This window comes from Thermobia domestica, chromosome 6 (assembly GCF_964235325.1).
Source record: "Thermobia domestica chromosome 6, izTheDome1.hap1.1, whole genome shotgun sequence".
NCBI lineage: Eukaryota > Metazoa > Arthropoda > Insecta > Zygentoma > Lepismatidae > Thermobia > Thermobia domestica.
Genome location: NC_137459.1, coordinates 84,478,013 through 84,504,161, shown reverse-complemented (window position 1 = coordinate 84,504,161; position 26,149 = coordinate 84,478,013). Strand labels below are relative to the sequence as shown.

The 26,149-nt window shown below is 36.6% G+C and overlaps 1 protein-coding gene across 3 annotated transcripts in view; it reads right to left on the bottom strand.

Moving 5' to 3' along the window:
* Positions 1–3,787: 3,787 nt before the first annotated feature.
* The window catches only part of LOC145688085 (intracellular hyaluronan-binding protein 4.S-like), a 57,002-nt gene continuing 34,640 nt past the window's right edge, over positions 3,788–26,149 (bottom strand). The window contains exons 4-8 of one of the 3 annotated variants that reach the window (XM_081761813.1): positions 26,074–26,145; positions 17,293–17,391; positions 9,857–10,091; positions 8,833–9,015; positions 3,788–5,727 (exon numbers count right to left, since the gene is read on the bottom strand). In XM_081761813.1, the coding sequence (XP_081617939.1) occupies positions 5,662–5,727; positions 8,833–9,015; positions 9,857–10,091; positions 17,293–17,391; positions 26,074–26,145 (655 nt within the window). In that variant the 3' untranslated portion in view covers positions 3,788–5,661. The remainder of the gene's footprint in view (positions 5,728–8,832; positions 9,016–9,856; positions 10,092–17,292; positions 17,392–26,073; positions 26,146–26,149) is intronic. The other 2 variants (XM_081761814.1, XM_081761815.1) reach the window with 2 other exon arrangements.

Genomic DNA, 26,149 nt, shown 5'->3' with positions numbered 1-26,149 from the left:
GAACTTTTGGGACATATCCGTACTTTTCACAATGAAAGATCCAGCATCAATTTACGCCATCTTCTGACTACTGTTATGGCGAATTGCTTTCATCGCCCCTTGTGCAGTTCCTTCATGCAAGTTTGGTCTGAAAGAACAGCGTGTATATTGTTAATAAGTTTGCAAGCACAGGGCACTTCAGAAATACTTGTTGTAAAACTACATTTACGTAGATAACGCTAAGTTAATCATCTTGCAGTTAGGATGGACCTCTTATGCTTGCTCATCTTTGTTTTCATGAATTTCCTTACAGCTCAATTTCCTTTCACTAATTTTTAAAATAACCACTTTCTTATCTACCTCATTTAACTTAGAGCAACCTGAATGCTCTGACGTCAGTTTACTGCTTTCATTCTCTGGTAACCACACAGCAAGAAGTAGCAGACAACCTCGAGTTGATAAACGCAGTGGCCGCAAAAATATAGGGTGTTTCAAAACACCGACAACGTTTGGAAGGTGATTCCTGACACGAAGATAAGACGAAAAGTATAGACCAACCTGGGTGCACAAATGGTTCCTTTCGGAGTTATAGGCTGACGAAAACATGAAAAAAAAAAAAAGTCTATAGCCTCAAAACAGACAAGTAGTCGGGTCAAGATTTCACTTAGGAATTAGTATGTGCCCTATCCAAATATCCATGTTTCAGAACCCTGCGGTACTTCCGCAACAATTTTTATAGAGGTAGTTGGTGAGAACTTCATATTATACGCCTGTAGAAAACTGCCTTTATAAAAATTGCTGTGTGAGTACCTTAGGATTCTGAAACCTGTATTTTTGGATAGTACACATTAGTTCCAACGTGAAGTCTTCACCCGACTGCGGTAGGTCCCATAGTTTTGGAGCTATTCACCTTTACGTTCACCGTTACGTTCATAAACTTCATTTTTTTACGCGGCAGCGTGTAACACCGAAAGGAAACATTTGTGCACCCCAAGTTGGTCTATACTTTTCGTTTTATCTTGGTGTCAGGAATCTCCTCTCAAACGTTGTCGGTGTTGTTTTGAAACACCCTGTATAATATGAATGGCTAAAAAGCATAACCGCATCAAGTGACATTTTAATCTAAATTAAGGTAATTTCATATAGAACTACACAAGAAAGTTAATGTGGTAAAAAGATATATCCAGTGTTGAATTCAGACTTTTGATTGATTGATTTTAGTTTAGCGTCCCTTTCAGCAGCGAGGCTATATGAGACGTGGACCTACTGATTAACGTGGAATCCGAACCACATGAGCTCCCGCCGGGAATCGAACCCGGGTCTCCCACGCCAAATGCGCGTATGCTAACCGCTTAGCCACTAGAGCTCAAATTCAGACTTCTGTACGGGGGGGGGGGGGGGCAATTTATGGGGTACATTAAAAAAATTCTTTTCGATTTGGTTCGACAAGGCCATTCTAACTCCAAATTTTCCAAAGAATTTCCTTAGTCCCACCAGACGAAAGTCGGAATGCATAAAAGGTACAAAATACGGAAACCTTTCTTTAAAAACCAGTGTAGAAAACTTACATTACACTTCCATGTGAGACTCTTTTTCGACTTTTGCCTTCCTCCCTTGCTCCCAACAGTGCAAGAAGGCTTCTAAAACAGCACGTCTCGAAACCTACGAAATACGTATGTGAAGAATGAGTAAGGAGGATGAAGGCTACTTTGAACTTGTTCGGGACCGTTTTATTTTGTTTACCAAGTCCTTACTATAGTTCACCTCTTAACATTTCATGCCAATCCTAGCTCTCCTTCCTCTTCGTGCTATATTTACGAATTAGAATTAGGTTAGGCAAAAGAAGAAACTAATTTTCTTTTTAAAAATTCTTTGCTTTTAAGACTTCCATTTCCGAAAAAAAAAAAAAATAAATAAATAAATAGAAAAAATTAAATATTTCAATTCATGTGTATAGATATTCTAAAGGAGACGCATTATATTTTAGGCGGGACTCGGCCCCTCTTGAACATGCCTGAATTCAACACTGGATCTAACTAGAATAATAGTCTTACCACAGAACTGTTTTTAATCACACTTAAACTTACGGCATCTGTTAATTTTTAAACTACCCTCCCTTTTCTCTCGAACAAGATCTATATACTTATAGTTTCCACCCATTCATTTATATCCGTATTCTATGGTTTTGCAGACACTATTGATGGATCAATGACCACTCAGACTCATAACACTCAATTCCATCCAGTTTCTTTCCCTCTTATCTAGTAGTTATTTCACCGAAAGTGAAACCACACTTCTACGTCGTACAACCGCCACTTACATAAAATTCAAGATTTCACTTCATGAAAGGAATGTGCATTATCTGATGTGAGAGAAACTTCGTAATACTGAGAACTAAAAGTAACGCTTCATATGACAAACCTTCTGTTCAATAGTTTCTCTTCGTTCCTTCCATTTGAAATTGTCAACTTCATTAAGAACATTATAAGCTGCATTGTAACGAACTTTGTGTTAAATTGTGTCCATATGGAAACTTAAGCGCCGGTCACAGCGTCGGCTTAACGCAATGACTTCTGGCTTTCTAGCCCGCCGGATTTAATCCCACAATTATGCACAATAGTAGGTTACATGTGAGCACATGTTCAAACTTCCAATATTTTTAAAATACTCCTGAGGAAATTCGTCTTCCCGATTCAAAAATGACCATTTAGTTCAGAGTAAGTTGGAGCACACATTTCTACACATCTCTCAGAAGTGTCATAGCTTCTGCGAATTACGTTGACAAGACTGCTATGAAAGTAATCACGATAAGATCTATTTCGAAACATTAAATTTTCTTACTGTAGAAAATTATCAGATAAACTGGAATTGAGGAAGTAAGTTTTAAACTAGAAATTAATATGTCCTAAAGTTAACTTCTGACGATTCCTCTGCGACAAAGACTAAAGAGCAGCAAAATACTTCAATTAATATCCTCTTACATATTCCATCTCCACCTGAGACCTGCAGAATACAGCGTAGCAGACACTGCCCAAAAGCAAGAGATAAGCGTTTGACTGCAGTACTTACCTTTTTTTGTACTATGAACTCTCACAGAGAGAGAGAGAGAGAGAGAGAGAGAGAGAGAGAGAGAGAGAGAGAGAACTATTTTCGGTTTAAGTTTAAACATGTCACCATATAGTGATACATAATATACAACGGCCAGTTAATTCAGTTAAACTGCGAATACATGGCCAAGTTGTCAATTTCAAAAGATGACTGTTCACCTACTTGATCACTTGCTGTATTGGACTAAATATGACTTATTTCCACATATTCTATTAAACTTTATCGCCACCTTGAAAGAAGTAAGCTACTTAATTTTCGGCTTTGTAAAATATTAAGCACGCGTAAAGTAGGTTAATATGTAACCTTCAAGAGTTGTATGGAATGTTGATAGGTGTATTTTTATTTGAAAACAGTGAAAAGTTTTGATATTTTAACCAACTGCACTTCATTTCTCTTTTCAATACATAGCATAAAATGTATAATTTACTTTGTATGAGTTAACTGAATAAGGTAAATACAAGTATGAATATTTTTTTTTTTTTTACACCTTTATCAGTTTTCAACTACCTAGCACAAAAAAAAAATGCAATTAAATATGAGTTACTTTTAACAAATTTAATACTAATGATTCAACAGTTCCGCTAATACAGTACAACCAGGCAAAACTGAAGTGAATTTAAAAAAAAAGAAAAAGTTACTAAATTATACCTTACTTTTTTCTTCTTTCTTCAAGCAAGGTAAAACAAAAATGAAAACGGTCTTCAAATTGGAGGCATCAAATTTATTGAAGTACATTTGCTGTGACATGTTTCACAGTTCATGAACAAAATCAGTCTCCACCGCACTGCACTTACTTCTAATGATAATTTCATCATCAGACCTACAAAGGCCGCACAAAGCTGTGCTTCAGAGATAAGAAAATTACCTGATTCCTGATGAAAACGAAGTGTGAATAATTTGATCATACATTGACGATGATCCAAAACCCGGTTGTGACTTTTAACCCAATTACTGGTGCAGTTCTAAGTCTTATTCTGAAGCACAGGAACGGAAAAACCAAGTGTAAATCAAAAAAATAAAGAAAACTGTAGATTTTCTACGTTCAGAAGTCATGGTATGAAACTTGCAACACCATATTCAAACTAGTTCATCATTATCTATAGATAACAGCCTGTTTTAGAATGCACCAAAATATGTACATACATATTACATACAGTTCGCACTCCGGATGAATTATGCAGGAGTGACGCTTTATGCATAGACTACATAACAGGAAACCATCAAAATATAGGAAACAAAAAACAAAGAAAAACTATTGTGAAATAACAATATTCGTACAACGCGTCATTCAAACAATGGCAATAATTCATATTTGTAGAGTGTTACAGAAAACAATGTTACAAATTAATTCATTCAATGGTTTATAAAAATATTTATTACACCTAATAGATTCTAATTGCTTTTATTTTTACCAGCTACTATAACTTTCAACAAATAAGTGGATAGTTCAATATCCCTCACCCTATTTTGATGTTAAGCATCTTTTCTTCCTTTTTTTAATATTATATTACGTAAATATTGAGATGCTTGTTACGTCTGCGAAGAACTAAAGTGTGCCACTTATACTATATAAATTAGCACGAACTCCACCACTTTTGGGAAACAAAATGCTTGTACCTATTTATATATGTTTGTATGATTATTATGCTGCAGTTTAGAACTCCTCATAAACCAAAACACTCCTTTACAGTGCTGCAGTAACGTGCACATCTTCAAATAAAATTAAAAAAAAAAAAGGTTATAATTCTATTGAAATTTTGAGTCCTCACTATCTGTAGTGCTACAGCGCTGTCACACTTTATTTCCTCCCGGAAGAGAATAGTAAATCAATATAAAGATTATTTTAATGAAGCATGATACATCCATATTCAACAAGTATTCCACACAATGAGGATTTTATATATATGTATTTATATATATTTATATATTTTTATGAGATCTAGTTTCTTTTCGTCATGCAATCTGTTTAATGAGCAACAAACTCATCCAATGAATGATAGTTGTCTATCTGTACATTATTTAATAAATCTATGTTCAAAGGGGGGCACAATATTGACTTCAGTTCACACGGAAAGGTCATTTTATATATCTGAATGCTAGTCCAATCAACTGTTACAAGAACAGAAGGTACATAAATTTGGTAAAAAGTTATTTACCGGAACACTACGCTGTATTTTGCTGCGACCTTTTTAACACCTGTTTTCTTCACACTCCACTAATTTTGAACTTGCATGATGCGCATTTAACTGGTATGAAATTGCATATTTTTTAAATTATTTTTATTTTTGTTACCACTGCATACGATTTTCTCAATTGCATATATATTTTTTCCACTGCATTTTAAGACTAGATCTGCTGCAGTGAGCAAGTCACACGTTACTTTCATGGGTGGCCACCGAACTTCACCATCACAGTTAATAATCACTTCATCCACAACTTTCTATTGAGTGAACATTTCTAGTATTTGTGTTATTTGATGGAATTTCCATTGAAGTCATGCAAATCTTTTCACAATAATTTATAAAGTAAGAATGGACATTTGAGGAATACATTAAAGATGCTTCACTGAAATCCTTACCCCAAAGAGGGGAAGTCGTTCTCATCATCAACTTTCGGAGCACTTTGTCGGGTTCCACGTGCCTGAAATTTGAGAATTTTATTTATTCGAATTCTCACTAATTATAGGCATATTATATAAACTACGAGTACATTAAAGTTGTTTGCATATTTAACCTGAACAAAGATAAAGCAATTGCATAATTGTACTAATGTAACACTACGACGAACTCTCGATTATTAGTCTAATAACGGGCACACGTAGCGTGGATAATCCACAGTACATTATTTTTTTCACTTAATTATATACACCGTATCTAACATGAAGTAGTGACAACCAACGTACCTTCAAATGTACTCAACATTTGAAAATTTGTCAACCTCCCGAAGAATAACACCCATGTATATTTAAATATCACCCATGAACTGAGGTGATATTGAAATTCAAAAATCATCACTCAACACTATGAAGATCATCGAGTGATGTCTGATCTTATCTATTCTATGCTTCTATTTGTATAATTGGAAGACTATTTGCTAATGAAAAACTAAGAATTCTTAGTCCAAAACTAATTCTCTAACTACTCACTGTTCATATAATAAAGAATATGGATTGCGATTTACAATTAAAAAAGCTGCTCCTATTAAAAAAGAAGAATTAACATATTTCATATTCTGTATATAAACACAAGAATTTTAATCATGAATAGCCACCGTCAAAAGGAAATTTTATATTTTTATATGCAGACTACAATTACGAAAAAAATGGAACCACCATTGTTACCATTTCATACATAGTGTGTTGCAAATTCTTGATTTTTATGCAGGGCCTACTCGTCGTTACTGGTGTTACGTAAGTGTAATACAACAAGCAAGGTAGAGAACAGAGGGTGTTGAAGTGAGCAGACGGTAGTTGTTGCACGTGTATCTAAGGTGGTCAGTGTGTCAGCTGTGTAATGAAAAAGAATGTCCAGATAACAATGGCCTACACTAATGGCAAACACATTGGTGAAAAGTAATACCAGTCAGAAGATTCTGCAGTGACAAATGGCTCAAGATTGAAGAATGGTCATCAAGGAGCGTACGTACATCAAATATGGCTGAACTTACTACGGAACTCAATCAGCACAATAAACAGCCGAAAGTAACAATCAGACGAAAGTTGCATTACCTGAATATTCACAGCCAGATTGCAATTTCCAAACCGCTGATCACGATTAATAACACTTTAGCTTGAAGCAAATGGCGCCGAGAAATACAAAGTAGACTGTCAATGATTAGAAACTCATACCATGGTACGGTGAATTCCCAGTAGACTGCGTTTCTGTATGGTGAGTGTCTAGAGAAAATTATGTACCGAATTGTCTGCTCCCTATCTTGAGATGGCTGTGGATTTGATGTTTAGACTACAATTTCCTGGCATTCTATGAGATTCTGCGATTATGCTTAGAGAACATTACTGTCAATAATTATGTGGATATTTTACGTCACCACATGAATCCTATGGTCCAGATGTTTCCAGCTAATGACGCAATTTTCCAAAGTAATTCACACAGTCGATTGAACACTGGGATAAACTCCTCTGACTCAATTTCAAGAAGTCAACTTTACTGGACACCGATGTCAGTTCTGGAGTTCCAAGTCTAACAACTATCTATCCTCTCTCATCCTATCTAGTGCTCCATTGCGTAACTAATGGTACAACACTCCTAAAACCATAACATGCTTCCAATTCCACGAATGGGAGCTGTTCTACAGGCTAAGAGTGGTTCCACGCTGTATTTGTCAAAACTGCATTTTCTTCATATGTATTCATTACTGATAACCATCTGACAAAATGTGCTGTTTTCTTTTGCAGCAGACTATACAGTATTCTGCCATTTATCTTTACTGGTTGGATGGTTTCATTCGCCACTATAGGCATAAGATACTTGAATCTACCAGCGTAACTTTGGATCAGAATCACATGAGCACCCATCGGGTCTCTCGCACAACAGATGCGTACAGCAACCATATAGCCACGAAGGAGTTATTCCGTTTTCTGTGTACGTTCCATTGAGTTACGAATCCTAGATGTCACAAGAACATGCAATTTACGAAACCTTCCTCAAATTGCTCTTCCTGCTGATCAAGATTCAAATGGAATAACTGACATTCAGGAGAAAAGTAAGTAAGTTAATCTATCATGATGTCGAAACCACAAGAATTGCACGTGTTTATTATAGCTTATAACCAGACTCAGTAAAACCTACAAAGAAACCTAATAAGATAACATATTGCGTCAAGTCTATTTCTAAACTACTCTAAGTTTACCTGGAGATCTCAACATGAGGGTAAGGGAGGCTGAAATTTAATTTTGTAGGTTATCATGAAACTACACACAGCTGTTTAAAAACATACTGTCTGCCCTCCAAGCCTTTTCTCCTATTTCACCGAAGACTGATAAATCCCACCGAATCTAAATTTCTCAACCTCTACATTGAAAAAAGTATCTTACGATTTGTTGCTAAAGCATCTTCAGATAGGAAGCGGAAAAAGAATGGAGTAATAAAGACATTTGTTGGATGCCACATTCAAATGCAGTCTAAATGGAACGAATTTTCCTTTGATTTACCCTTTTGAATTACAGTAAGGCACTGTTTCAGACAAGGCTGACCATGAAACAGACGTTCAATCTCTGCACATTGATACATTGTTACTCTGTTACCAGTAGTACTAGCTTTAGTACGCAGGCATTTTAGTGCTATTTACAAATATACCTATGCGCTTGAAAAGGGTTCTGCATTCCTTCATGTTATATCATTCTTCTCTTAATAGCAATGGGGATGGATAATCACAAGTTCTTAGTTTTTGTAGTGTAGTCTTGAATAAAAATCCTCTATAAACTTTAAATAACCCAATACTATGCCACTGCAACTCATGAAGGGTCTTCACTGTTAGACTATTCCATAATAACTATGGAAATTATTACCTTATTTTTGGATTTTTAAATTTAGTTTGATAAAGTAATTCATTAGAACCTCGAAGAAAAAAAAATTACCCCAGTGATCAAAATCCGAACTACGCATAATGATCACGTGGTTAAAATTTCTGGAAGATCCACGTAAACACATTTACAAAAATAAACGAACAACGTGAACCGACCCTGCCTCATTTCAATTAATGCAATAATTCTAATAAAATACAAACCGTATTGGCCTGGCCCCCTCGACCGCCAGCCCGTGGAGTTCCACGTGGTCCACCTCGACCAGTTCCACGTACGCCACGTCCACGTCCACGAGCTCCACGACGTGAATCAGCAAAATGGATATCGATATCAAGCACATGTTTCTGTCTGCCCACACGCTGAGGATACTCAGCAGCATCGTATTCCTAAAACAGAATATTATTACATCTTCGCATATCAACATTCAACAAAATTCGTGTCAACATTCATCCAGATAATGTAAAAAACTCCTAGTAACGAAAGCACAAACCTCGTCAAATATCAGAAATTTATTTTATGTTGATGGATGCGTAAACTATATACACTTGACCACAGCTATGGTGAAAGTAAAAATATATGAAGTTTAACGCTGAGGCTGTATACTTGGCAGAACTCAATTTACAGGCACGCTTACCACTTTGTTGTTCGCTATGCTCCAAAAAGTTGGAAGTCTAAATGTTACGCTTGTAATCTCTAGATAATTAGCATTTCATTCACAAACTATTACACAGGTATATAAATTCGAAATAACAGACTGTTGCCAGATAACTATGAACATAAAGTAGCACATATTAAGAATAACAGCTTCATTGTTTAAAGGAAATTTCGGCTATGGGTAACTCCAAATTAACAGAGGAAAAAAAAACTGAGCGTACTTCAACTAGCGATTTAATTAATTTTCACAGCTAGCACGAGTTTGGTAACACAAAAGTTCTAAAAAGGACTAGATATTCTAAAAAACTTTATTCAGCACATTGGACAAAGTTAAACCCCATTAAATATGATTCTGCTTTTTCTTTTTTTTTTAAAAAAAAAAAGTGTTTCCATCCGTTCATTCCGTACTCAAAATTTACTGGACTCGCCTATACTAGCCACTGGGCAAATTTTTCTCCTATGTGATCATGAATCAGTTTGTCAACGACCTATTACACTTTTTCGTATAATGTTAGTTAATTATAAACACATGCAGTTAATTATAAATAATTGAATTTTAAATGTAATACCCACCACTAATGAATTCATTACCTCTTCTTCCTCCTCATCCTCTTCGCCTTCTTTCTTCTTCAGAGCATACATCTTTTTCCAGTGCGACAGGTCTTCTCCTTCGCCAGCCTTACGGATGTTGAAGGTTGGTTTCTGCCGATTGCCACGCATAGCTTTCCATTCATCAAGTGTAAGTTCGCGCGGGCCGTCTTCAGTAGGAGGAGTCACTTCAGCCTCTTCTCCGCTACTCTCAGTGACCCTGAAACAGAATTGCAATTTGCCTTATCACTATACTGCATGGTATTTAAGGCTCTTTTTCTCATCCCACTTGATACACATGACAAATGCATTATTGCTGAAGCACTTTAAAGGAAGCTTGCGAAGTTCAATACCAAAACTTGTCACTACTTTAAGAGAGAGCATGTGGCACTCACGCGCTTCCACAATACTTATTTAGAAAACACCCACAAGGGACATTCACCCTCGGAGCAAAAACCTTAAGTTAATGATTACACTGTTCAGCAAATTTTAATCGAAGGTATATAAGTACTTCACAATTTTTACATTCATTTGAACGTGCTATAATAGGAATGACTGATAAGTATATACTTAGTACTACTTTTGCAAAACTGCCCTTGTATGTACAAACCTTACTCTTAGCCCCTAGTTTTGAGTTTTAAAAATGTACAAAAGTATCAGTATGCTGGGCCTAATGTAATTAGAATGAAAAAGTTGTGAAAACATTGAACCAAAATCCTTGTAAGTAGCTATGATTAAGGTTATTGAGATTTATTAAATCTTAATGTGAGAAGTTTGGATAGAATTAAGGAATATACTAACCTACAGATTTCTATAACCCTATACATTAATGCTGACATGAGCAAATCAGTTATCACGTAAAATGTGTCGAATGATGTTAGAACAAATAAGTGGTGTTTCAGTAGAGAAAATTTAAATAATGTACTAGATAAATATTAACAATGCAGTAATGATAAATTCAGTATTAACCTTAAAACTTCGAAAAATATATAGGTACAAATACAGCTTTTTTTCTATATATAAAGTAAGATGGCCATAAAATAATACCGGTAGAGTGAAATAAACACTATCAACGTGATACAGATCAAACGAAAAGATCTGACAGGGAGAAAGGTACAATTTAAAAGTTCAGATCAACAACTACTTTTCAATGTAGGCAAAAAATTTAAATCCCTTTGTACATGATAGATTCCTGTTGGGTTTGTTTTGAGCGATTTCGCTTCGCTTGCATTTGGAATACCCCAAGCAATAACAAAACACTAGTCGGCCAACGTGGTAAGAACTTTCCTTTATATATTTTCTCTATGGTTGCAAATGCTAGTCATGTTCCATCACTTACTGCTCCACAATCCTTTGGAAAGAACTCTAGGTGTGAATGAAGGAAAGGTTTCATGGAAATATCGCCAACTCAGTTTCTCTCTCTCTCTCTCTCTCTCCATAGTATACAACAACTTAGTCAAGTTCTTTGTAATTTATTGCTCGGAGTCTTCCCAAGAACTATTAAACACTCGAAGTTTTCCCCACACAGCTTTCTCATTACCTTCTATTATGTCATTGAACCATTTATCTCTAAATAGCTGTCGGATCTAAGCGTATGAAGATGCCCTCTCAGGCACCACTTTCACAGAGGGAATTTCTCCTCTTAAGTATTTCTACACCTCTCCATCATGGTTCACTCTTAATAAAACATTTCGGAAGACCTAATTTAACATGTTGCGAGGAAAGCAAAATTCGTTTAGGGTCTACAAATTTAACGCTGCAAGTTTTTTAACGCCTGACAAGAGCTTCTCTAGTATGTCAGTCTTTTGCAGTGGTGAGAGGCGCCATCTATCTCTACTATGCTATTCACAAATAAAACAAATATTTTGTATAACCTAACTGCATACCTAGAAACAGCGCTATTACTTTAATATACCACATTGAAAGTCAATATCCAACGGCTCGGAGTAGACGTTTCAAGTTTTCCGTATGATTTCTTCATAGGAACTGAACAAACAACCGGAATGAAAGAAAGCTCGTTTCCAATATGTAAACCAATGGCTTCTAAACCGTCCTTTGAAGAATTTATGAAGAGCCTCCACTCTGTAAGATCGTAATTTTAAGCCTTCATGAGGCCATTTATGTCTATATATTCCCCCTAAGTGTCTTGCATAGTTAATGAAGTGACATTTTTGTCCTTATTCCAATACTGAAATATTTACTTCCTGCAATTATTCCATTGTTGTAACCGTGACGCTAAAATTTCGGCTTTTCTTTTTAAGAAGTCTATAGATTTAGCTCTCTTGAGTTTAGTCTGTAGTTCACTTGGAGGTACGTTTATAACAAATTCAGGATCCTTCCAAGTACTTGATTTAGACGACGACTTACTGATCATCAGACAAAAGTTCATATTCTTTAGGTGAGGTGAGGGACAGGTAGTCTTTCTCCATGTAGCACTGGGCGCATTGCAGATGGAATGTTAGTATGGATTAATGTCAGCTTTGTCCTAGATACTCCCTTCTCGGCGGGAGACCGCCTACATAAGTAGCAATCACTGATATGGTAGCTTGGCTTTCTCCAAATAATGGGCACTGCAAAAGGTATTGAACGTCTTCCCATTTATCCATTTCTTAGATTACTGGCACAAGAGTTGCAAACAATGTGGGGTGGTCATCTTAGTCCAATTTTTACACCAAAATAATGATAGGCTTTCCTGATTAACGGTGTTAAATGTACTTTTACGAGAACCCCCCCCCCATACCAGAAATTATCTGCAGTTTACAAAATGTCGCGACATTTTTGTCTATAAACACTAAGAAATTCTGAGGAATTGCTCACAAATATACATGCAAATACTTGTATTTTTATCACATCATTTCACTGGAAACACATAAGGAACTCGGATAAATGTTTTCGCACTCTAGAACACAACTGAAGTAAGAAAAGGAAAGGAATTTTTCCAGTGTTGACACATCAGTGTGATATTTTTACTGCAAACGTGACGAATATGGTCACTACTATAACATTATTAGATATGGCTGTAAAACAAGAGCTTATTTTTGATTTTCGTTTTCTGAAGTACAAAATTAATAAGAAAATTGATTTTGTTCAATTAACATTTTCATTGCTCAACAGTGTTACACTTATATTGAATACTTCGTTACTCCCACATAAATTAATGCGAATGTTAAAAATTCGTCGCATACAATACCTTAGAATTTGCATTAATATGAACAATACTAAAATAGATTTCAACCACGCTGCTTTGTTTATAACAATTTATTAATCCAATTAAAACCTAAACTTAAGGTTTATTTCATTTCGCTTGACTAGAAGTTTTACACTTCAACCAAGCACACTGAACATTACGAACTACTAAACAAAAATCATTGACTCACTGAAACAAAATACAAAAAGGTTTCTCCAAGTTTCACAATTCAGAACTGCAAATTATACTCGAATGTTCACTACAACAGCTTTAGACTTATTGAATAGCGTATAAACATAACCATTTAGTTTACTTAATATTGTCTTTTTAACGTCCCATGATTATGTTCTGAGGCTAAGTGAGTCTGATAATAAACAAAATGGTGAAATGTAGAAAGTGGAAGGAAACTGGAAAAATTCGAGAAAACCTACGCACATAGTCCACCACAAATCAACCGCGGCTTCGTATTTATTGCTGATGTAGCAACATATGTACGGTACTAGGGTCACCAGAAGTTTCCATTACGATTACAAAGAGAAAACCTTAGTAAGCATAAATATCACATCCAGTCTGCTGAAGATAGTCTGTTAGCCTAACTATTTTATTTACTAAATGCTGTGTGCAAATACTTATCCCCCCCCCCTCTAAATGTCTGTGGGGTAATGTTCCATCTATCTTTCCCAAGAGGAAGAATTTCATAATATGCCTTTCTCATTTGAAGGAACAAACTTAGTTCTTAAGCACTGATTAAGTCCGACTGTTCACAAGCCTGGTTCTGTGCTTATGTTTATCACTTATTTAATTTTTGTACCTGTGCTACAAGTACCCAAATTACTCCATTAACAAGAAATGGGTGGGGGAAAAAAATCCTCAAACAATTTTTAACATATATTCATATTCACCATTACACACCCTTCTGATTTGTTTGCTCTACGCGGAATTGTTCCTTTCCCTACATTGTTACTTCAGCTCACTTCAACTCCACTTCTTAGAACGCCTTGAAACATATTGAACACTAACTTATTTCTCCTCTATAAACAAGTGAGTTTCGTTTCATAGTATGAAACTAAGGTAGACTTCCAAACTACGCGAATTAAATACTCAAACTTGAAGTAGTACAGCTATAACTATTTGAATAAAGGAATAAGATCAAAGATGGAATCTGTTCCTCGGAAGCTGAATCCACATCGAAATGTCATTACTCGCTATCCCTCACTATTTCAGTTCTATGGATAGTTAGCTTGAACCACTTCCGGTTTGAATAAAGAGTTATGTGAGAAAAGAAAACCTACTCTTGGGAAGCTGAATCGATTGCAAACACCACTTCTCAGTGTCTCTGACGGTTTTCGCTCTACGGTCACCGCTTCATCATTCACTAGTTTCCTCCCACTTCATATGAGTTAAATATTTGTCCACGGCAGTCAACCCTCTTAACACTGACTTTTTGTTGCCTGTTAGAGGAATCACCTGCTGAAGTTCGGACAACCTTTGCGCATCAACTTTTATCCATATACTTAGTGAAACCACATCAACGGAACACAGACATACCCTACAAAAATACTACTAGATTTACAGTATTCCCAACCCAATTTATTTTTTCAAATCTTTATTGCATACTTAAAATATACAGTACATATTAAACGGTGAACTAACTTAGCGTTACAAACTACAGCTGTTACAATCACAAACAAAAATTTCGGGGCCCTGCAAAGCAGACATAACGCAAGTGAGATTGATGGTGCTATACACTTCCGAAGTACCTTAATGTAGAATGCGAAGTACCTTAATGTAGAAGACTATGATATGGCGTATTTCGAATCAATAAGAAAAAATTACAAGGATTTGAGAATTTTCCATTTTTTCGACAATTATTTCGAAAAAAGTGGTTATATGTAAGTATCACATCCAATCACAATGACTTTTCAATAGACAAAAATCTACGTTTACAGCAATATCTCAAACCGTTGGAGATTGAAAAACCGGGATAGAATTGCTGTACTGTTTAAAATTACGTAATTATGGGAAATTTTAAAATTGATTGTTGCTTTTCTTTGCTTCTGTAACATTACAGCAACAGTTGTTGCCGACTATATTTATAAGTTCTTACAATTACATAACTTCAAGCAATATTGCAAACTTTGTCAATGTTTATCATATCTCCGGAATGGTTTGAGACAATTACTGTAAACGGTATTTGTTCCCTACGTCGATTAAAAACTACAAACATGATTGGATGTGGTACTTATCTAAACACTTTCTCGAAATAAAACTGTTTCAAGGAATATTTTTAGTTCTCGTACACTCATGTCCAAAATTATTGTCGCATGTATACAAATAATGTAGGAGTATAATTTGATAACGAATTCGCCCGGTATTTCTTATAATGTTAGTATGTGTATAATCTGCAAAGACATATGTGGCAAATTTCATGTCAAAAGAGCAGTAAATAAAAATAAAATTAAAATCAAATTTTCTTGTCCAGTTAGCAACATTTTGTTTTACTCATTCTAATATTCGTATTTATAATTCTTTTCTTATGAAATTTATCACAAATATACATTTGCCGATTATACATATAGTATCAGTATTAAAAGTACCCTGCAAAATCATTATGAAATTATATTGTTACAAGAAGACAGTTGTAGATATGCGACAATCATTTTGGACATGAGTGTACATTTGTTCATAATTGTAATATATTTGTCACCTCGTGGTCATAGGATTATATACTAACGTACCTTGCATATGCACTGGCCTCAGTCTCTCTCGCATTATTATTGTGGTAGAGACCTCCAAACTTTGTAAGGGAATGTTTTTGATACTGTAGCATTCTTTGTAACAATGACGAAGTTCCCGTTTAATACATAATTTAAATTAATGTAATAAGCTGACGTAGCATTAAAAAAAAAAAATGACTTGAGTTGAGAACACTTAATCGGGTACTGATGCAGAATATGCTAATATGTCTTGATATTTGCAACGTACAAAATTTCAGCATTTTGTATCCGTTTATAAGTTACAAGGGCGTTTCATTGATATCGTTATTTCATTGTTTATGTCGAGTATGTTAATGCAAATACACTGAGTGCTCACTGAATTCAGACCACCTGCCTAATACTTTGTTGGTCCACCTTTAGTTCAGAGTACGGCCTGGACACGGCGTGGCATGGAATCTGGTAGTTGCTGATATGTTTCCACGGGGATCTGACACCATATATTTCTGATGGCATCCTATAATGAGCCCATAGATGTTTGTGCAGGAGTCATCATGCGAAAAGCTCGTTCTGCAACATCAAGTGTTCTATAGAATAAAGATCCGGTAACCTAGGAGGCTAATACATACGCTGTAGCTCCGTGGAATGTTCCTTAAGCCAAGCAAGTAGTCCTGGCTTGGTGGCACCGTGCACTCTCGTCCTGGAAAATGCCGACTTCGTGTGGGTAGAAGTGTTGCATTATAGGCTGTATGTGATTCTCTAATGCCCGAAAGTACACAACGGATGTCTCACTGTGGTCCATACACACAAACGGTCCCAATCCACGTCATACAGGAGAAATCCACAGCTTCATGCTGTTGGCGTGACATATGGACACACCCATCCAAGAGTAGTAGCGGACACTGCAATTTATCGGACCAACACACCTTTTCCAATCATCCATGGTCCCATTAGCATGTTCCTGTGCCCAACCGCGACAAAGCCGGCGGTGAGTGACGAGTGTAGTCAGCTGTGGAACTGCATGCATGCCGGTGTACGCTGTATAGTTGCGTCAGATATGAGTGTTGTGCATCCTCCAGTGTATGTCACGTAATTCCCGGACACTGATTGTTCGTTTGGCTGTCTCGAGGTGTTTGACCCAACGCTCGCCCCACGTTTTGAACTTCCGTACGCCCCTGTAGTTCCGTCTCTTGCAAACCGTTACCCCATTTTCTTCCCAGTCCTTGTACACCTTCACTAAATATGAACGGGAGCATCCGTGACGAACTTATTCTTCGGCATGTCCATGCCCTATTGTAATGCTAATAAATCCTGCCCACCTCCATTATAACAGTGTGCTGTCTGCCAACATGTAGCCTCGTTTGTTCTTTCTCTGCAATACTACCAGCCGGGGTGGTCGTAATTCAGTGAACACTCAGTGTACGAGAGAAGACAATGATATGAACATTAATGAGGTGTAATTTCTCATGAAGCACCTTTACTCAAAATTCAATTAGCTTATTAAATTCCCATATACTTACTTTACTTCCGTTTGATCAGTTGCACCACCTACTTCAGCATCAGACTTCTCGGTCCAGTCGTTATTTTCGTTCGAAATGTTACTCGAGTTCAGCTGCTCACTAGAAACAAGAAAAATTACAAGTATAAAAAATACGAATAATGAAAGATAAGAAATACATTGTTCAATTAATTTAAATTCAAAAGGTTAAATTTCCGAAATATTTTCTGTTGTGCATTACGGTGTATAAATCAGCTAATCACTAAAGTACACTTAAAAAAAAAAAAAAAATTAGTCCACTGGAGCCTCGGTGAAAACTGCTTTCGATGTAATGATTCGGTTTGATAAAACATAGGACATCCTTTAGAGAGAAAACTTCATCATTGTTAAAAACGTTAAGGTGAAAATTTTCGCCGTAAGAGAAGTGCCTAAACATTTTTATCGAAACTTAAAAATTAAGTACATACTAACAGTACGAATTTGTACTTGAAAGTAACTGCAAACAAAGGAAAAATTTTAAGGACATGCACTAAATAAAATAAATAAATAAAATAAATTGAAATCTAGCTGTTAGATTACTTCACTAACTGTTGACCCCCCGACTGAGAAGGGGACTTACTCTAAAATTTTAACAGTAGCTTTATGTGATATTTTTAACAGCAGCTTTATTTGGTGGATTATGTATTCAAAAGAATTTAGAAAGTTCAGAAGTGTTTGTTGGCATAAACACTTTTAATGCTAGTGTAATTTGAAAATATCGACAATCAGCTTTTAGAATCAAAATGTATTTATGTATTTTATCATTGCGTTTTGGCCAACTAAGGACCACGTTATTTCAACTTTCTTCCAGCTTCGACCTTCCTGCATTCGTATTTTTTCTTCATTCTCTCCCGTCCATGGCCTTCCAGTGTTCAGCTTCTGGTTCGGAAAAAAATTTACGTCCCAGGCTAAAGGAGACTGATGAGAAATGAAAAATGGTGGAATGAAGAAAGTGGGAGAAAACGGGAAATTTCCGAGAAAACCCACCCACACGGTGTTTGTCCACCACTAACTTCACTAGGCGCGAGCTGGGATCGAACCAAGGGCCCCATGTACCAAAGGTGAACGTTCTGCCACTGAGCCACCGCGGTCCCTAGCTTCTGCTGCGTATTCTTGGAATCTTAAGCTGTTCCCGCTTTGATATCTTTGCATGTGATTAGTCTTTCTTTCTTTGAAGAGAGAGAGAAGAACCGTCTAGATTGCCTTGCTGGGTTCATTCAAAACGTAAAAAACAAATCTTCGCATCATATCAGTCAGTTTTGAATAACTCTTGATTGTGACGTCTTCTAAATTCCCCCTTGTCAATTGACCCTAAGATTTTTAACATCCTTCTTTATAAAATATGAATTATAATCTTAATTGTTTTAAATTTCAAAAAAAAAAAAAACAGTCTTGCAAAAGTGCTTGGGAAATTCCCGTAATTGAACGCACCAAGTATCGGAAGTGAACTTCAACAATAAAACCATTTAGTTTACATTGGAAAATATTTGTGCTGTATAAGACATTTGGAACATTTGTTTTATAAAACATGAATTATATCTGTTTTAAATTCATACATTTGGTGTTCATATTTAGCAAACGCCACTGAGGCTCCAGGGATGATTCGACCTACATTTGTTCGTTCGTCTGCCTATACCACACATACTACAGGATACTACTTTCCGCTTTTAAGGTTAAATTTTCAGAGAACAAGCACGAGACACGCTAAATTTCCTGTATAGATTTTGACGGCATACCAACGTAAAATTTAAAATAGTGGGTATTCATGCTACAAAATTTTTGGACTTTTAAGTTGAAGGTTTGAGGGTAGAAGCACGAGACATTGTACATCTGCTGTATCGATTTTCTCGGCGATCCAATGTAAAATTTCAAAATGGCGGCCACTTTTTCAAAACAGCAGTGAATAGAAGTTACAAGTTGTGACAATGATAATCTTGAAATATAAATCACGTTTTAACAATTTTACCCCAAAGACATTGAAATATTTCGAAAAAAAAAAAACTCAGGTTTTCAAACCCTGACGCTATCTCCATAGCCACGAAGGAGCTGGGTCTCATGAAATATAGTTACCTGGTCTGCTAAAGATTAAAACTATTCATTACACCTGTACGTTTATTCAAGTTAACTGGAACGTTTATCGAAACACTACGCGATTGTGCTATATAGCATAATTTGTTGTTAAGGCATCTTTCCCGTGTGTTTACTAATTCAATTTTATATTCAGTCAAATCAATAAACCAACAGAATTTAAACTTTTGTATTGGCATTATTGTGGAAATAGTATAAGCCGCCGTGCTTATGACAGAGTGTGACTACATGAGATCTAAGAGGGAGATCTTTATGATGAAGTAGTAAACTTCAAGAGCTGCAAAAGGTGTATTTTGTAGCTAGGCTTAAGGTAAAAGCTACGACTGTTACACATTCAGTCGAAAATTTAAACGAAGTTTTAAACTACACATTCGCCACACTGGCTTTGCATAAAGTGACAATTTCAACCACTAATCCACGGGTGTGATAATTTAAAAAGGCAACGCAATAATTCCGTCGTAAAAACTAACGCCCCAATTCATCTATAGATCTTGGCAAGGAATTTTCCACTCAATGATACGGTCAAGTACGTTGCCGCAAACTACCAACGTAGGTGAGTTACTACATAATAGTTCTGTACAGTTTTATTCACTTTCTAAACTAAATTTCTATGAAGTCACGAGTTTCTATATGCTATGTGCGTAATTTCTCAATTTGTATTGGTTCTACACACGTCTTCCTGACATTGAAAATCCTTAAATCGTGACTAAATGTATCTAAATTATCTTGAAGACTTCTTTACAGTATACAACGTATTCGGTCAAACATACGGCTACATCAAAGCGTAGTGTATATAAACGTAATATGTATAAATGTATAAAAACCACAAAACTTACAAAAGTAACTATATAAAAGCTCAAAAAATGATCAGAATACTGAACTTCATTGGTTTCAAAGATAAAAATATACACCAAAACTCGAACTTGTCAGATAATTTACCTCACTTCTAACCTTCCGTTCACTGACAAATGAATTTAATCTAGAAATTTTCCAATTGTGGCTCCGTTGAATTTCGTCCTGCAGGTCATCTGTGGCCCCGCGTAGCGTAATCGCTAATACCCTCGCCTTTGGTGCTAGCAGTCCCAGGTTTGATTTCCGCTGAGGACACACGGTCGAAAAAGTTTAAAATTTTTCAGGCCAGCCATCCTGAGATTTTCTTCATTCACACTAAGCAAATGCAGGAATGGTGCCTAGCAATGGTCCAAGAGTGTTTTCTTCCTCCCCCCAATTCTCCGAGTAATGTGATCGCCGAGAAGCGTCAACGCTCATACGTGAGGGGCTAATATGGCCATGGGTGCCGAAAGCTCAGAAATTAAATTCCTAATCTTACAGGTTAATCTAAATGGATTGACCTACACAAGGTATTCATTAAAGAAGTAACTGAACTTTAGGGTAGAATCCTCCAGTTACTTCAGAATTTTCATCTGTCAGAATTTAACAGAGGCAAGTTGTGAGTTTGTTTTCTGAGTAACGTTCGTAAAACCTAAACTGCACAACCCCTAAACTGTCTAAGTCCCAATAATATGGGTACCAGCAATACATTTTAGGCCTTCTGCCGTTTAGGTTTCATGGCTGTTCCATTCACTTGCTTTAGTTTTGAAACTTGCAACCATGACAGAACTCCAAACAGTGCAGTAAATGCCACAATGCTTTTACGAACGTAGTTAAATCCAATAACATCATCTTAATATTGAAATTATCATTCTGCAGTTCTACATGAACTATAAAACACCCTTATTTCCTTGTAAGAATGGATTAAGTCCTTTTTCAACATGCAGATTATTTTCATATATAAATTCCACCAATAAAATAAAATTTATATACATAAAAAAAAAAAACTTCGTAAAGAGGTTGAAGCTCATCAAGATGAGATATTTTCGTAAATTCGAGTCATTTGTCAATGGAATGTGCTACATCAGAAATCCGCTACCAAACCAGGAGTATCCATGCGCTCTAGTACATGTCGTACCCCTAAATTTACCAAAAATTTCCCCAAAACAGTAGCTATTAATGCTTAGGCCGGAAGCATGGTCCTATAATCCAACTCTTGAAGGTGAGAATGTGGTGGGGAATGCACTATACTGCGCTTCGAGATTCAACCCTGATCGTAGTTCGGAGCCACGTTACCAGTAGGTTCCATCCTTCGTAATCATAACGTTGCACAAGGATGCATAATAGTGAAACCCATTAATATATATTAAAAGTACCCAACAGGAAGAACTAAACACGCACAGCTACTAAACAAACTACCATTACCTTTCACTTGTACTGGTAACGAGGGTTCCCCCCCTTCGCGAGCTTTTTTTTTTTTTTTTTCTTCTTCTTCTTACAAACTTTTTCTGCGTTTGCCAAGGTATTATTTTGCTCTGAAACTAACATTGCATTAAGTAATGAAACAGGACCTGAATGTTTCAAAGAGCAAGCAAAGTGTGTTGGGAAAGCTTCACTACTCTTATGACTTCCTCTCCTATTACAGGTACTTAGAGTGCGTTGTTGCCAAACTTTCAATTCAAAGGGACTTAAAAATTTTGGCGCGTAATTATATTTTGGAGAAGTGTACATATTAATGTCAGACCAATTCTTCACGCAAAAATAGAAGCTCTTAAGTTACGCCTCTCTCTCTCTCCACAGATCAAACGAGAGTTATTTCTTGTTTCAGCCAGTTTTTTTCATGTGACTATCCCCCCTTCCCCCCAAACATCTTGCTTTCGTACGCTTGTTTTCTGCATTATTTACATCAACACAGTTTGTATGATAATTGTAAGTTCACTGAAGGTACAGTATTTTTTTTTTTTTTTATTCCTCAACTCTTTCTTGGGTGGAATATTTAAAAGCTCCGACTTCACATCGCGTTCATAATCATCGGGAATAAAATGAGTGGTACAGACGCGAAAGTTTTCAACTTGAAACTTGTCTTTCCAACAGCATTTATTTTGCCGAACTTTCTAGTTTAGGATCCAAAGTAAATACACGATAACTTCGAATTCTTTATTTCTACTATGCTTGCGACAAGTACTTACTGCACAATTCGACATCCTTATAGACTAATACAAACACTACAGGAATTAATTTTCAAAACAGGAAAATAAGTCACATCACTACTTCTATGTAAATAATAGCTAATCAATACTGTGAACTCGAGAACCCATCAACCTAATACGATAACCTTCATACAATGCCCTTCGTAAATGTTAGCTTTGACTGTAGTGGCCACATTGGGACAAGTTTCGCACACTTAATAGAACGTTGTGGTTAATCCATAATTGATAACTTACTTTTATAAAAATCATATTTGGAAGTTCAATATTACAGTACTAAACACAAGGTTTATACTTACAGCTATCTTCATGGCATACCCCGGCGTACCTCTGTGCACTTTGCATTTTTTATTAAGCAAACAAAATTCAACTCATTGATATATAATGATACATCGTGTGAATACGGGCCATAAACCAACTGTTATGAGAGAAAATAACTTGTTGAAAATAGGTAGTTTTCAATCTAAAATGGTGGAACTGTTTCAATTGCACAAGTCGTGTGGGCTCCACACTGGTAAGGCGCCTTATGTTAAATGAAATGCAACATTTCTATTTCGGCAGGCTGTTCAAACGGAAGGTAAGTGGTTCTCACACATTGTGCACGGGGGATCTAGAATACTTCAAAAATTAATTTTCCCATAATTGCGTATTGCTTTGCCGAGGTCCAAGAGAATACCTTGAAGTGGCAACGATGCTTTTTTCACTTTTTAGCATAGGGCTCTATAAGTGTGGAGCCCAGACTATTGTAACTGGAAATATTCCGCCATTTTAGATTGAAAACTACGTATTTCCAACTTTTTTTTTTTTTTTTTTGGTACCCTCACTCATAAACAGTTGGTCTATGGACCCGGACATTTGATACAGCCCGTTAAATTCGTTATTTTCATGTTATGTATTAGGAACTGTATCATGAGGGACGTGCTAGAGGGTATAGTAGCAGGAAAGAAAGGTACGGGGCGAAGGTGGCTACAGTTTGATGGACTATGAAAATAGAAAAGTTATACGTAAAGACTAAGGACCATGGTGCATGGAAGCTAAGTTGCAGTTAGTGACCTGTCAATAAATGCAGAATATATATGATAATCATATTAGTAAAATACATCCAACAAAATGCAACTTACCTGATTAATAAATACATTTAGATAGTAGTATGGTTTGTATTTGTCGCCGAGGCATACAACTTCTGAATCATTTAAAGAATAGTGAACCATTCTTCAAGCAATGTAGCACCCGGGTCAAGAATTAGGAAACTGCACAGGATCCGCAGCTTTAAAACTGAACATAGACTTTATTCAAGCTGTTTTTTTTTAGCACAGGTGGTGTTAACTTCATCTAATGTTTTCAAGCCACGTCTTGGGGTTGCGTGTATTTGCATCTTGTATGTCATCTTGGAAGATAGTGTCTTAGAGAAAAATATATGTACTATAGAATGCACCCGGCCACTTAACCTGTCTACAATGACTGGTAGCAACGAGTCCTTAGAAAGCAACACTAGGACCCACTCCAGCACAAAGCCGCAGTCATGTATGATGGTAGCAAGTACTACACCGAATATACCTGCTTGGGCGTCCGCCATAAACCCAGTCTGTTATAAAGATTACTCACCGGATTAAACAATCTGTGGTCTTGTGCCATATTCTCAGCACCGATATCAAGTTCAAGGCAGGGATCAAACGTTTCGAAATTCACATTGGCAGTCTTGAATACACTAACGTCCATCCACAATTTGTAGTTTGAAAATCAAGTGTACCATTTTCCAATTTTAACGTTTGGTCTATTGCTGGCACGAACCAGCACTTCATCACCTCACTATTATCAAACAACACAACAAATGTGTTGCAGTGCACGGATGTTCAGAGTTACTAAACCACAAAAATTAAGCGTTCATTATTACTCCTGTTCAAGCGCTCATTATTAAGCGTTCATTACAACTAGATTTCACTATTACTCCTGTTCGTGAAAATTGCAACACCAAAGAGGAATGATATGCACGCATCCAAACTTACAAGATTTGTACGACGGGATAATACCCACCATTTCTGAAGGGTGGGGAATCGAGTACAGCAGTGCCCGCAGCACGGTACGCGAAAGACCACCGACACGGCAGTTTCTCATACCGCGAAAATTGGTGCGCGCGCACATGCTGCTACAATAGTAATGTACGTGTGAATGAACAGCAATGTATCAAACAGAGCAACGACCGGACAATGGACACCGTAATGTTATACCACAGGATTACATTATCTTGTCAGCATGGCAGTGATGGACTGTAAAGTGCTATACAAAATGTTAATTCGACGCTTGAGCAAAACAACATGTATGAACTTTGTGTCGACAGTGTCTGGCGAACGCTGAATTGGCGGCACGCACATCTTTCAGATTCCATCGACTCAGTCGGTTACATGGGCATGTGAATACTCGTTGGCGTGCCGAGTGGCAGATGGTTGAGTTCTGGAACGAGTCCAGCTTCAGAATGACCTAAAGTGATGGTCACATATGGGTTAGACTACCGTGTTGAGCGCAATTAGCGAGCGTGCATTGTTGACATCGGCCGAACGCCAGACGATTTTGTGTGGAGGGTAGATACTGAATAAAAATATCTGCTGCTAGGGCAACTTTGCCAGTGTCCGCTACATCAAGAATGTTATAGAGGTCGAAGTTATACCCTTCCTTCAGACAACTCTGATTTCAACTTCCAGCAGGACAACGCCTAACTGTCCTGTGATGATCAAGGTTTTCCTCCCAAGAAACGCCGGGTACCGGCTTTATGAGCTGCAGTCATTCATCAAACATGACATGGTTGACATTTGGTAAGTCACAGTTTTCCAGCAGACTGTTGATGTCTTGAACACACTTGCATACAAGCAACATGGAGATTTATCCTCAAGATCAGACAAACGCCTGTTGGATTCGATAGCATGACGTATTGTGGCTTATTCCAAACACGAAGGTTCCATGTCATTGATTTATCGGTGTTAACAGTCTTGTACAGTTCTGAACCCATGTCAAGAATTGAATTCTATTCCATTTACACATGCGTGTTGCAATTTTCACAAATACATAAATGCATGGATTGTTTTATTTAACTGGATATTTATAGAGAAGGATTACAATGTTACATTCCGTATTTCCACATCTTCAGAAGGAAAAATTTTACTGTATACTCGTAATTCTTGTTCCATCTCGCAATTTAAAATCTGAATGCAGGATAAGTTATGATTAAAATCCACATACTAGCTTCTAAGAAAAACTAATAGAAGAAGAAACGTTAATTCTGATAGACTTACACATTTTTATAATTAGACATTTACATACATGCACGTTAATTTTTCTACTGACAAAATCACATACAGGTACCTACTTACACCGTCGTCAGGGAACGAATTCTACCTAACACTCTTAGCAAACTGCAACGCGTTAATTTATCCTACGTTCCACGCCCCTTTTCTCCACAAGATATGCTACACAAGAGAATGCACCTAGTTTAATTCAGTCTACATGCATTACTGATAAGTCCGATGTACTTTAAAAGAATGGAAAGCAAGTTAAGATTCCGTGTCTACACATTCACTATCAAATTAATAATCAAAAGCTTTTAACCTGAACAAAATTAAAATTTGCAATAAAGAGCTACTTACTCGATCTCATCTTTGTAGTTTCCCCAATTATGAGCACCACCTCCCTCTCGTTTGTCAACAGGTTTCACTCCACTGC